The sequence below is a fragment of the Sander lucioperca genome, chromosome 7 (assembly GCF_008315115.2).
Source record: "Sander lucioperca isolate FBNREF2018 chromosome 7, SLUC_FBN_1.2, whole genome shotgun sequence".
Lineage (NCBI taxonomy): Eukaryota > Metazoa > Chordata > Actinopteri > Perciformes > Percidae > Sander > Sander lucioperca.
Genome location: NC_050179.1, coordinates 20,145,494 through 20,157,549, shown reverse-complemented (window position 1 = coordinate 20,157,549; position 12,056 = coordinate 20,145,494). Strand labels below are relative to the sequence as shown.

At 38.3% G+C, this 12,056-nt stretch overlaps 1 protein-coding gene across 2 annotated transcripts in view; it reads right to left on the bottom strand.

Moving 5' to 3' along the window:
• The window catches only part of lrriq1 (leucine-rich repeats and IQ motif containing 1), a 48,964-nt gene extending 37,792 nt beyond the window's left edge, over nucleotides 1-11,172 (bottom strand). The window contains exons 1-10 of one of the 2 annotated variants that reach the window (XM_031295319.2): nucleotides 10,839-11,172; nucleotides 9,384-9,480; nucleotides 9,029-9,111; nucleotides 8,809-8,923; nucleotides 7,414-7,574; nucleotides 6,838-6,912; nucleotides 3,666-5,294; nucleotides 2,098-2,250; nucleotides 1,773-1,923; nucleotides 1,057-1,250 (exon numbers count right to left, since the gene is read on the bottom strand). In XM_031295319.2, the coding sequence (XP_031151179.2) occupies nucleotides 1,057-1,250; nucleotides 1,773-1,923; nucleotides 2,098-2,250; nucleotides 3,666-5,294; nucleotides 6,838-6,912; nucleotides 7,414-7,574; nucleotides 8,809-8,923; nucleotides 9,029-9,111; nucleotides 9,384-9,480; nucleotides 10,839-10,943 (2,763 nt within the window). In that variant the 5' untranslated portion in view covers nucleotides 10,944-11,172. The remainder of the gene's footprint in view (nucleotides 1-1,056; nucleotides 1,251-1,772; nucleotides 1,924-2,097; nucleotides 2,251-3,665; nucleotides 5,295-6,837; nucleotides 6,913-7,413; nucleotides 7,575-8,808; nucleotides 8,924-9,028; nucleotides 9,112-9,383; nucleotides 9,481-10,838) is intronic. The other variant, XM_036003346.1, reaches the window with a different exon arrangement.
• Between the last annotated feature and the right edge of the window lie 884 nt (nucleotides 11,173-12,056).

The window sequence follows — 12,056 nt, the reverse complement described above, 5'->3', positions numbered from 1 at the left end:
AAATAGAATGAGCTTCATGCTTTACTTCAATGTTTTGGAGACTTTCAGGTCAAAGTTCATATTTGCTGTCTGCAAATAGAAGTGTTCTGTTAGTGTATCGTATGTGGGAAAATGGAGTGTGCCATCGCCCCGATTTTGTAAAATATTACACTGAGCACCATCACTCTCAGATCACTTACATTGAGCTTGTTACATCGCATCCTTTTTTAGTTCAATGGGCAATTTTGTTGGACTGAAGGAAGATATTACGTTCCTTTAGTTGATCCATCCATTTAAACCCCTAATCCTGTTCAGGGTTACAGACAGACATGTGACAGATTTTCAATATCTTTTTGAATTTTAGATTTTTGTTTTGTTTAGTTTTTTTTCACAGATGGGGTAAACTTTGAAAATATTCCATATGAGGCCATGACATTAAGTTGTAGTCAAAGGGAAATTTTGGTTTCCCCAGCCTGTGGTTTTGTCAAGATAATCTGTTCAACCATGATCTGTTTAAGGTGATAATGTGAGCCCCCAAATTTGCTTCCTCTCAGGAGTTGTTGATTTAAATCAGCACATACTGTATGTATTTGTAACACTTTCAAGCCTTTATTTTGAAGGTTTGACACACACAAATCAGACGGTTTTTATCATTATGACTAGCACCACACACCGATCCCTGTCAGAATTCTAATGTGGGGTTTGTGATTTTAAAACCAATACAGGAAATATTGTGTTATATTTTTCTCTCCGCATCTTGATACGAAAATGAAAAAGAAGTATAGTGATATGCAGAAAGCAAAAGTTTTCTATCTTTTGTTTTCTGCATATTCTTTTTTTTTTTTATTGGCTTTTTTTGCTGATTTTCCATGGAAAATCCCTACATCGCTAAATACAAATTATTTACATCACTACCAGATCAAAACAGAATGACGTGGGCCTAATTCAATACAACCTGTTGAGTTAACCTCCTCCACACCCTCCAAACATCCAAATCAGTTTCTATACAGATCTCACACAAAACTGCAACCCTGAACAGTGACATCCAAACACAATGCTTTCCGTTTTTCTTCTTACCTCAGTAAGGCTGTTGGCTCTCAGGTCCAGTGTGTTGAGCAGAGCGCTGTTCTCCAGACCCTCTACGCTTGCCAGGTGGTTGTGTGAGCAGTTCAGGTGCAGGAGAGTGAACACGTCCCTCAGTCCTTTGGTGCTGATCAGCTGGTTATGATCCAGTGACAACCTCTGCAGTCTCCTCATAGACTCCAGACCAGCTAGGAATGAGACGGACAATGAGAAGACACTTATGTAGATTGCTAAAAGGCACAGGGTGAGTCTGCATATAAGCAGTAAAGAAAGCATAAGCATGTCTAAAAAACTTAATTTGAAATGAGACAGTCCAAAAGCCCTCTCCTATAAAAATTCAGTTTTAGAGGTGAGTCACGATGTTACAGTAGCTGAATATACAATTCAATGTGTTTAACCTTTTGCCAGGCCTATATCTATTTATGACTTTAGCCTCAGGGCTCCAGTTCACTTCAGTAAATAAATCACTTTTCAATGCATATTGTAGTAAAGTGAATGAAGCCCAGGGCTGAAAAGAAGAGAGATGCTGCCCTCTGGTGGAGTACTGCAGACTTGGGCTACAAAATTAAAACTAAAGACCTTCATTGTAATGTGTGACACAATCACACATTACAATGACAACAATCTGTTGAATGTTATTTGTTTCTTTACAACAAATATACTCATAATAAACATCCAAGTGAATGTTCCATTAGGTACATAGTTCTCACCAATGCGGGTGATGGAGTTGTGTGAGAGCTCTAGAACGTCCAAATTTTCAGCACCAGTTAAACCATGGATGGACGTCAGCTTGTTGTGGCCGAGTTGAAGAACTCGTAAACTAGTCATATTTTCACAGTTGACAAATGAGATGTCGTTTTCCTGTAACAAAACAAATAAAGATCTCAGGACAGAATACAAAGATAATGATATCTAACTGACAATAACCAAGATCTGCACAACATAGAGGTAAGTAAAGATCTTGGATTACTTAATGTCCCTTGAAAAAGTGGCATTTAAGACAGTAACCTCATTATGTATTGACTGAATACCCACCTGTACATCGATGTAGCAGAGCTGTGGTATCTGGTCGATGCCTTCCAGGGATTTGAGGCCACAGCGTCTGAGGGTGAGGGACTGAAGTTGAGTACACTGAGCGAGAGTGGTTAAGCTACAGCCAGGCAAGTCCTCCAGGGTCACTGTAGTCATCTGAAAGATAGGCGAAGATGCTTTAAAGTTCAGAAGGTCTTTCTGGATTTTGAACGGTTAAGTATATAGTGTATCTGTCTTCGCTGCTTAATCTTACTAACACAACATATCAGACACGCTCACAGATTCTCTCAAATTAGAACAACTCGTTTCCATTGGGACGCTCAAGATGATGCTTGAAAATGTGTTACAGAGGGACTGCTCTTGTTTTTAAGAGCCCTCTTATTCGCCTACATCAGCGATTCACATCTGATTTGATTGTTTATATGTACTGTCATTTTGTAATTGCTCCTTCGTTAATTTTTTTTACACATTGTTATTTGGGTATTGTTTTATGATCGGATTATTTTTATGACCATATTATTTGTACTGTAATTTTTTAGATTGTTTTTATTTCTTTTTATTTGTGCTGTAGTGCCATCCCTGAATAAATAAAGGTTATTCTAAAGTTGGCATGTGTGACATGGCACAGGGATATGTCATATATTATATCAAATATGGATTAGTCAGAAAAGGGTCACTGAGGTGGCCGGGTTAACTCAGTTGGTAGAGCAGGCGCACTTATGTAGAGGTTTACTCCTCGACGCAGAGGCTGCGGGTTCGACTCCGATCTGCGGCCCTTTGCTGCGTGTCATTCCCCCGCTCTATGTCTTCATCTGTCCTGTGGAATTAAAGGCCTAAAATCCCCTTTAAAAAGAAAAGGGTCACTGCTAATACGGAGTAGGCCTGGGCGATATGGAGAAAATCAGATATCACGATATTCTTGACCTAATACCTCAACAATTAAGATTTTGAAATAATCATCAATAATATGGCTATAATGATGAATTGGTTAAAAGCAAATAATAAAACAGCTAGGACAGTCTGGTAAGTTGAGAAAATGACATCACTTTGCTGTAATGCAGCCTTTAAAACCAGGAGAAGACAAAACTTAAGCCATATTACGATATTGCAATATCCAAAAGCTAAGACGATATCTAGTCTCATATCACGATATCGATATATTGCTCAGCCCTAATACGGAGCATCCTTTAACATAGCTAGGTGGAATCAGTAGTACAAATTTCCTTGCAAATACAGTATTTAATACATTTGGTTTATTCAACATTGTCTTTTTACCGCAAAGTCATAACAGGTTTCATTTGCATACTACTAGATAGCTCTGGTGGGTGAACGTCCACTAACGCAAAAGGATGAGTTTCAAAGGGGAGTTTAGAGTTCCATGTGTCAGTACCGTTTCCAGTGACAACAATTTAGTTCTGAGAAAACTACAACATTTTTCAGCATGAGTATGAGTATAAGCACTTCAGGCCAAATCCCACAGACTTGCATATCAGTGTTTAAACAACTTCATCTTTCACAAATGGTATTGTCAGTGTGTCTGTATCATGGCCGAGCATTTGTACAAATCTTACCTCTTGCAGGGATTTCCTGCCTGTGAACTGAAGCAAAGTGTCTGGGCAGAGAGGTGGCAGACTGCTGGCCTCGGCAGCGCCTCGCAGCCCTCTCCGACTCCGGACGGATCCTTTCTGCTTCCTCTTGTTCTGGAGGGAGAGTTTGGACCAGGGGATGCAGTCTTTCATCCATGACAGCCTCTTCTTCTCTGTGTGCACTGGGAGGCACACGGGTAAAAACAGAGGAGAAGGCCTTGCTGCTTGATTTTCGCAGTCCACAGTTTTATCTAGGGAAGTCTGACTGATGTTCTCTTCTGGGTCATGTTGTTGTTCTGGTATGGTTTCAGTACTGGGGGGCCTGACTGTAGACTCACTGTATAAAGGACCAGGGCTTGAGGAAGTCCAGGTGCTGTCTTGTAGTTGTGAGACCAGGGAGTTTTCTGTTTTATCTTTATTTGTGCTGTTATTTTCTCTTTTCTCTTGCAGCTCATTTGCTCTTACGTCCTTTTCCGTGTCGTGCACCACTCTCTTTTGGCTCCCCTCCTTTACTTTAAGTCTCATTTCTTTTTCAGTTTTTTCGGGAACCTCTTTCTCAGTTTCTCCCATAAATTCTCCCTTCAGCTGCTTCTCTCTCTCCACATTTTTTATCTCCTCCTCCCTTTTGCTCGTCCCCTCCTGTTTCTTTTCTTTTGTTTTGCTCTCACATTCCAACTTTCTGTTGTGCACATCACAGCCTTTGTACCCCTCCTGATCCTCTTTAAGCCTTATTCTGTAATACACTTCGTCCCTCTGCTTCCTCTTCTGTTCTTCCTCTATTGTTTTCTTTTCATAGTCCGTTTTCGTCTCCACATCCTCTTCGATGGGTCTAAGTTCTTCTTTAAGTTTTCTGTTTTCCCCTTCCTTTTCTCTTACCATTTCCTTCACCTCCCTCTTCTCCTCTGTTTTTTTCCTGTCCTTTTCTTCCTTCTTTTTCCTCTCCACAAACTTTATTTCTTCATCTGCATGTTCATCTTGACTTTTACCCCGCCTCCTCATCTCTTCATTAAGCTTTTCCTGAGCCATCGTTTTTCTATCATCAGCCTCCTGCTCTTCTTTATTTGTCCTCATCTCATCCTGCTTCTTTCTCTCCTCAATCTCCTTAGTTCTTCTCACCTCCTCCTGTATTCTCATATCTTCTTTATTGCTCGTTTTTCTCTCCTCCTCCTCCTCCTCCAGGCTAATTTCTTCCTTCATTTTTCTCTTCTCTTTCTCCATCTTTTTCCTTGCCTCTTCTGTCTCTTGTCTTTCCTTCTCCCTTTTCCTCTCGTCTTTCTCCTTTGTCATTCTCATCCCATCCTCTAGCTTGTTCTTTTCCAAATCAATCTCGATTCTTTCCTCTTCTCTCTTCCTCTTTTCCTCCCTTTCCATTCTCCTCTTTTCCTCTTCCTTATGTTTTCTCTCCTCTTCTTTTTTAAGTGTTATCTCTTCTATTTTTCTCTCTTCCGCTTGCTTCCTCCTTGTCTCTTCCTCCATTCTTTTCCTCTCTGCCTCTATCTTGATTTTCTCCTCTTCCCTTTTCCTCTTGTCCTCCTCATCCTTTATCCTCTTCTGCTCCTCTTCCCTCATCCTCCTCTCTTCCTCCACTCGTCTCTGTAAGTTTCTGATCAGTTCCTAATTGGTCAAGAGAAACACTAGAGTTACACCAAAGACAGCTGTCCCATTTCATTAGAAACATTTCATTGAATTAAAAACAGTCCATTAAAACAGTCCACATATACATTTCTAACAGACCTCTAAGTGTAGACACATTTTTAAAATTAGAAATTGTAATAGTATTTTTAATATTATTTGTAAACACTGTATGGATATTGTTCTATTTCCTTTGGTGTGTTGCTACACACTTTTTATTTTATAGATATATATGTATATGTATGTGTATTTGTATGTATATGTATATGCATGTGTATGTATGTATGTATGTATGTATGTATGTATGTATGTATATGTATATATAGGTACATACTGTATGTGTATATGTATTTTTAGTTTTGTTCGAAATAAAAATAAATGAAATGAAATGAAATAGATTATATTTTGATTTGAGAAGTCAAACACCCCCCCCCAAAAGAGACCACGATTTTCCACATAATCTCACAGTTGTTGAAATAATGATGAAATAAGATTGTTAACCCTTTTGTTGTCCTCGGGTCAAATTTGACCCGTTTTCAAAGTTTTTTTATATTAGAAATATGGGTTTCTTACAACCAAATTGCCCCAAAATAACATGAATGCGTGGGTTCCATACAATGTTCTTCGCAGGTAAAAAAAATGATGATTACTTCCATTGAATTTTGGGTGTTTTATTCGATTTCATAGCAATTGAAACAAAATTGTAAATGGTTTTAAAACAGCATCCTGACTAAACTTTGACACATAGCAGTCTGTGATTCACTCAACATCCTCAGATCTTAACTATTAGCCAAAATAATTCATAATTTAAAGTAAACAAATCTGCATGACTGGAGTTATCTGCACAGGTGTGATAGACTTTGATGCTAAATTACACCTTTTTCCTCTCTGTTCCTTTTTCATCGCACTGTTGAGGCTAGGGGTGTGCAAAAAAAATCGATTCACATTCAAATCGCGATTCAAGCTCTACCGATTCAAAATCGATTCATAGAATTCCAAAAATCGATTAATATTTTAAAAAATGTAATTTCTTTTTAATTGTAAGTCTACTGCAATCACATGATAGATAGATAGATAGATAGATAGATAGATAGATAGATAGATAGATAGATAGATATAGAATCGTTTTTGAATTGAAAATCAATATTGAATCGAATCGTGAGCCTAAAAATCGGAATCGAATCGTGACATTTTCTGAATCGTACAGCCCTAGTTGAGGCCTTGCTGAAGGTCTGATAATGTAACTTCTTTTCTTTAACTCAAAAATTAGGTACAATGTCATTTACATTAGGTTTATTGACCATGAATTTTAAAAAAGCATCAAAAAAAAGGGCCAAAAACGTCAGTTCATTTTCAATTTTGACTTGGAAGGACAACAAGTTCATGGTCGACGGGAAGACAACACAAGGGTTAAGTAAGTCAATGTCCGTATTTAACGTATTAACCCGGGAGAGTGGCTACACCCAGTGGTGTCTCTGTAGGTTGGATATCTGCTGAAAACTGCAACAAGAGGATTCAGGCATACCTGTTGCAGCAGCAACTCCTGTTCAAGTTTTTGCTGAGCTCTTTTCCCCATCAACTCAAACTCCTTCTGATGCAGCTGGATACAGAAAGCAACAATCAACAAATAAACGTGACGATGGTATACATTAGGACATTTAACACTTTTTAAATTCTGGATTTTCTCTTTGATATCTTTCTTCACAAAGCACGTGTGTCTTACTCTCTGACAACTTGTTATCTATCTATCTATCAATCTAGCTTGTTATCTTTACTTAAATTCCAGAAGATAATGTGCTCTTTTGGATGCCTTCACCACTACAGCACGACATTTCTTGAAAAAGCAAAAAGGCAGTATTTTTCTCAAGGGCACTTGAGCAAGGCAACAGTTTCCTCCGGTTGTCTGTTTCCCTAATTATTACATATATTATTAGACATATCTGAAGTACCAGGTTCCTTTTCAGTAAGACAAATATAAGAGGGACAGTGGGAGATTACAGATTTGCTCACCTGAAATACTTAAATACCAAAACCTACATCTACTATATTAAGAATTATTATGGGTAATCATGTTGAGTAGAGGAAGTCCAGAGAGACTCACCTTCTCGGCCTCCATTATCTTCTTCAGCTCCTTCTGGAAGTCTCTTTCTATTTGTCTCCTTTCCTCCTCCTTCTTCTCACAGTGTCGTTTTTCTTGCTCTGCTTCAAGTTCAAATGCAAAATGCTTCTCACTCTCCATGTATTCATCTGTTCCAGCTGCAACTTACACAAATGTAAGGCTTAATTACTAGTTAGCAAGGATGAAAACCATGTGCTATGCAGTGAAAACAAACTGCCTCAAAAATAATGCATAAAAAAAGTATATATGTCATCTCACGTGAATGAATCGGGCAGCGCTTGGGCAAGTCAGTAGCAATATACTGTATGTCATTCTTCCAAATGTTCTCAAAATTAGACTGGTGGTGTAGCAGTTATGGGCTTTCAAAATGTTGAATTTAGAATTTTAACTACAGCATTTCCATCAGCTCAAACACTACATATCTGTATGTCAAACATGTTGCCAAAAAACTTCATCACAGGGCGCCTGGTAGCTCACCTAGTTGAGCGTGCGCCCCATGTATCAAGGCTCAGTCTTTATCGCAGTGTCCCGGGTTCGATTCCAACCCGCGGCCCTTTGCTGCATATCTTCTCCCCCCCCCTCTCTCTCTCTCCTTTCCTGTCTACTGCTGTCCTATCAATTAAAGACAAAAAAGCCCAAACAATAATCTTAAAAAGAAAAAGCTTCATCACCATCAGCATTTTAACCACTGACCAGATCTAAGGAAATTATAAACTCGTAAAATGTAACCCTCTACTCTATTCTTTGTTCAAAAGGTGGTATTATGTACATCTTCATCATACACTCTATCTTACTGCAGTCATTAATGAGAACAAAAAAGGACAACAGTGCCCACTTGTGGGCAAAGGTTCTCTCACAACAGAAGTTCCATTATCAGACCTTCAGCAAGGCCTCAACAGTGCGATGAAAAAGGAACAGAGAGGAAAAAGATGTAATTTAGCATCAACGTCTATCACACCTGTGCAGATAACTCCAGTCATGCAGATTTGTTTACTTTAAATTTAGATCATGTTGTAACTCAGACGTGAGTACCTAATCAATAATGGTTTTCAAGAATTGTCCTTTTTATTCATAAGTATTCGCAAGCGTTATTCACGAGTGATGCCTAGAATTTGATGCTTTTACGTGGGAAATACGCAAATGAAAAGGATAATTTAAAGGTGACTTTATCACCTTCTAGTGTGGCTTAGACTGTACAATTTTTTGGTTTACAAAATGTCAGTACTTTCAGTAATTTGAGACTTGTGTGGGTGACACATGTCTCAAATTACTAAAAGTACTGACATTTTGTAAACCGAAAAATTCGACAGTCTAAGCGGGGTTTACACGGCATTGCGTCAAGCATTTTCACTTCATTTTTCTAAACATGTACTGTACCTTCATTGTTGGTACACACTGACACATTGTGAGTGAAAAGTGGTTCTGTGGGTGCAGGAAGGAAGCAGGTGTCAGCGGAAGTGTTGTTCTCTTCATTTTCTGTGTCACAAGTCACCTGTATCAGGCAAAACATAACTTACGAGTAGTTTGCCACAACTTGTATTTTGGATGCTTCATACAGTAAGAGTTTGAGACTAAAATAGTAAAGAGAGACATTTACCTGCTCATTCGGTTTCCTCATGTCCTTATCGAGTTCAAATGGCAAGTTCATCGTGTCGTCGGCGTGATGTGATGCAGTGAAGTCTGAGATGCAATTCAAAGAAAACACATCCATCATCACAGGAAACATGCTCACCTATGGTATTTGGAGGTAATGATAACTGGATGTCTCCTTGTTGTATTCTACATCTGTATCTAGAAATGCTATAGATGCATAGAATAATAAAAGTGCCAGGATAGATTAGTATTTTGAGCAGCCATTTACAAAACACGAGAGCTAATGTATTGCCCTTGTTCACCACAGAAAAGTAATGCCTCTAGAAGCATAACGTTGCATGATGTGCAAGTTGTCATACCTTCAATTTCCTCAAGGATGAGCTTCTCACAAACTGCTGCTCTGCTCTTTGAGGTTTCAAAGTAGCTAAGCAGAGATGGGGGAATATCATCTGAGTCCTGTTGTGAGAAAGATTTAACTGATCACTTTTAAGCCTCGTTTGCATCTGGCTCCAAACTATATGGCAGAGATGTTGAATATATGAGTCAGTTTGCAGCTTTAGATCCTACGGTGGGGCCTTTCTGGTCCGCTTAAAGGACAATTCCGGCGCAAAACGAACCTAGGGGTTATTAACAGATGTGTACCCACTCTGTCGCTCTCTGGGACATGTTTTCATGCTAATCGAATGAGTTTTTAGCTTGCAAGACGCTAGCGCGGACCACCGATTAGCTTACAACGCTAGTATTCGGGTATTACAAAGTTCTCAATGCTTCGGTTAACATTTAGGGACCCTCATTATGCTACCGTTGAAGTTTGGTGATATTTTGAGCCTTTTTAGTGGTATAAATAGCGATTTATTTTTACTTTCCCTGTGCCCCGAACACTAGCGTTGTAAGCTAATTGGCGGTCCGCGCTAGCTTCTTTCAAGCTACAAACACATTCAATTAGCATGAAAACATGTCCCAGAGAGCGACAGAGTAGTTACACATCTGTTAATAACCCCTAGGTTCGTTTTGCGCCGGAATTGTCCTTTAAATTTAAAGGAGACTGTGCTCTTGCCATCAGGGCCCCTCCACTTTGGGACGACCTGCCTGGGAAGATACTCTAAGGCTCGCAGAATCTATGAACTCTTTCAAATCACTTCTTAAAACCCATTTTTATAGACTTGATTTCATTTTACTTATTTATTTTATTGCTTTACCCTTTTTATTTGCATTTTTTTTATTTGTCATGGTTTTGTTTTATCTTGTCTTCTCTCTACTATGTTTTGCCTCTTTTGTCTTCTCTTTTTATTTACCCTAGTTTTGTCTTGCTTTTGTTAGGCCCCATTCTGTTGTTATATTGACTTCTTCATTTCCTGCTCTTGCTATGCTTTGTCTTTCAAAGTCTCTTAAACTCTGTTTTTCAAGTTGCTTTACCAGTTATTATTATTATTAGTAGTAGTAGTAGTAGTAGTAGTAGTATTAAATACATACAAAAATGATTAAGTAGGTATGGTAGGTGCCCTGATAGATAGCTGCTGCGTCAAAAAGTTCCACCTTTCACCTTTGACTTTATTGTTGTCCTCCAGTCAAGAGTTGACTTTCAGGTGAAACACAGAAAACGCAAATACTTATAAAACACATAAAACATACAATAGAAATATGTTAAACATATCATAACGTTATGCTAAAACCTACCACTCAAGCTAAAATATATAAGTTGATAGCAAGTAAAAAGCTAGCTGCTACTAGCTACATTTAGCTTGCTGTCACCTGTCCAATTAAGTGTTAATCATCTTATTTCAGTGTTCTGGCCTCAGCAGGACATTACTTACCTTCTCGTGAAACAAAAAACTCTCCTGCTCTTCTTTAGTTTCATCAGAATCAAAGATGACTTGATTATTTAGCTCAAGCATAATTGTATCATAATTAGCATCCATTTTAAAACGACAGCGACTCGCTGGTATTTAACTTTTACATGTAGCTATATACCACATCTGTTGTCAGGAAGTTATCTGAAGTTGCTATTATTATATCGACAATACACACACTTGCTGTTTGTCTCTATAAATTGTTGTTAAGCACTAATTCAACGTCTGCTATCAGACAGAACAAGCCATAATACATCCATGAGAAAAAGATCCATTCGCGTCTATGAGATACTTTAGTCTCCATGGAAACAACATTGTGAACTAGCTATAGAGCCTCGCTAGGGACATACCGTGCAAATCGCAAAGGGGAACTCAAAGATTCTTCACAAAACATGTCCTTGCAACTCACTCACATCTAGCTAAACGTTATTATTTCTTTCAATTACATATTTACTTATATTTATCACTTGTATTATTTATATGTATTTGTATTAACACTTTTATTTTTTTTAATCAATTGAAATAAAGCTCTGCTTTATTGATATTTAACATTATATTCTATCTACAGTAAGTATTGTTGTATTGTTTTCTGCATTGTTGTCTGTTCAGTATTTTTTGTATACAAAAAATAAACTAAAGCTGTGTTAAATTTAAACCTCTCAAGTTGTACTGTATTGTAGTGTTTTATAAGTTATATTCAACATGTGCAAAAATATAATGAAATTGTACTAATGAGTGTAATGAATGAATGTGTTCATTCAGTGTTTGCTGTTGTTGTTGTTGTTGTTGTTGTTGTTGTTGTTGTTATTGTTCATTGTTAATTTGACCCGTTTTTAAGCTTTCCACACTTGCCAACTGTTACACTTTGGCACAATGAGCAATTTGTAAGCAGTAAGCTGATTCGTTGTAAATGAAATGTAGTGTCATGGACTTGTGTGGGCATTATGGGCAGCCAGCTAGAAGGGGTCAGTGAGCCTAAGACCTTGTAGGTGAGTCACAGGACCAGAAGAACAAAAAAATGTGTTAGGCTGTGAACAATGCATACTTTTTCCACGGCATTTCAGATCACAAAGACTAGTTCCTCTCTCCCGTGGTGAAGTCTCTGCACTGGTGCTGTACTCCTTCTCTTTGAGGAGATTCCAGTGGCCCACACAGGTTTTCCTATACACATTCCCCAGGGCT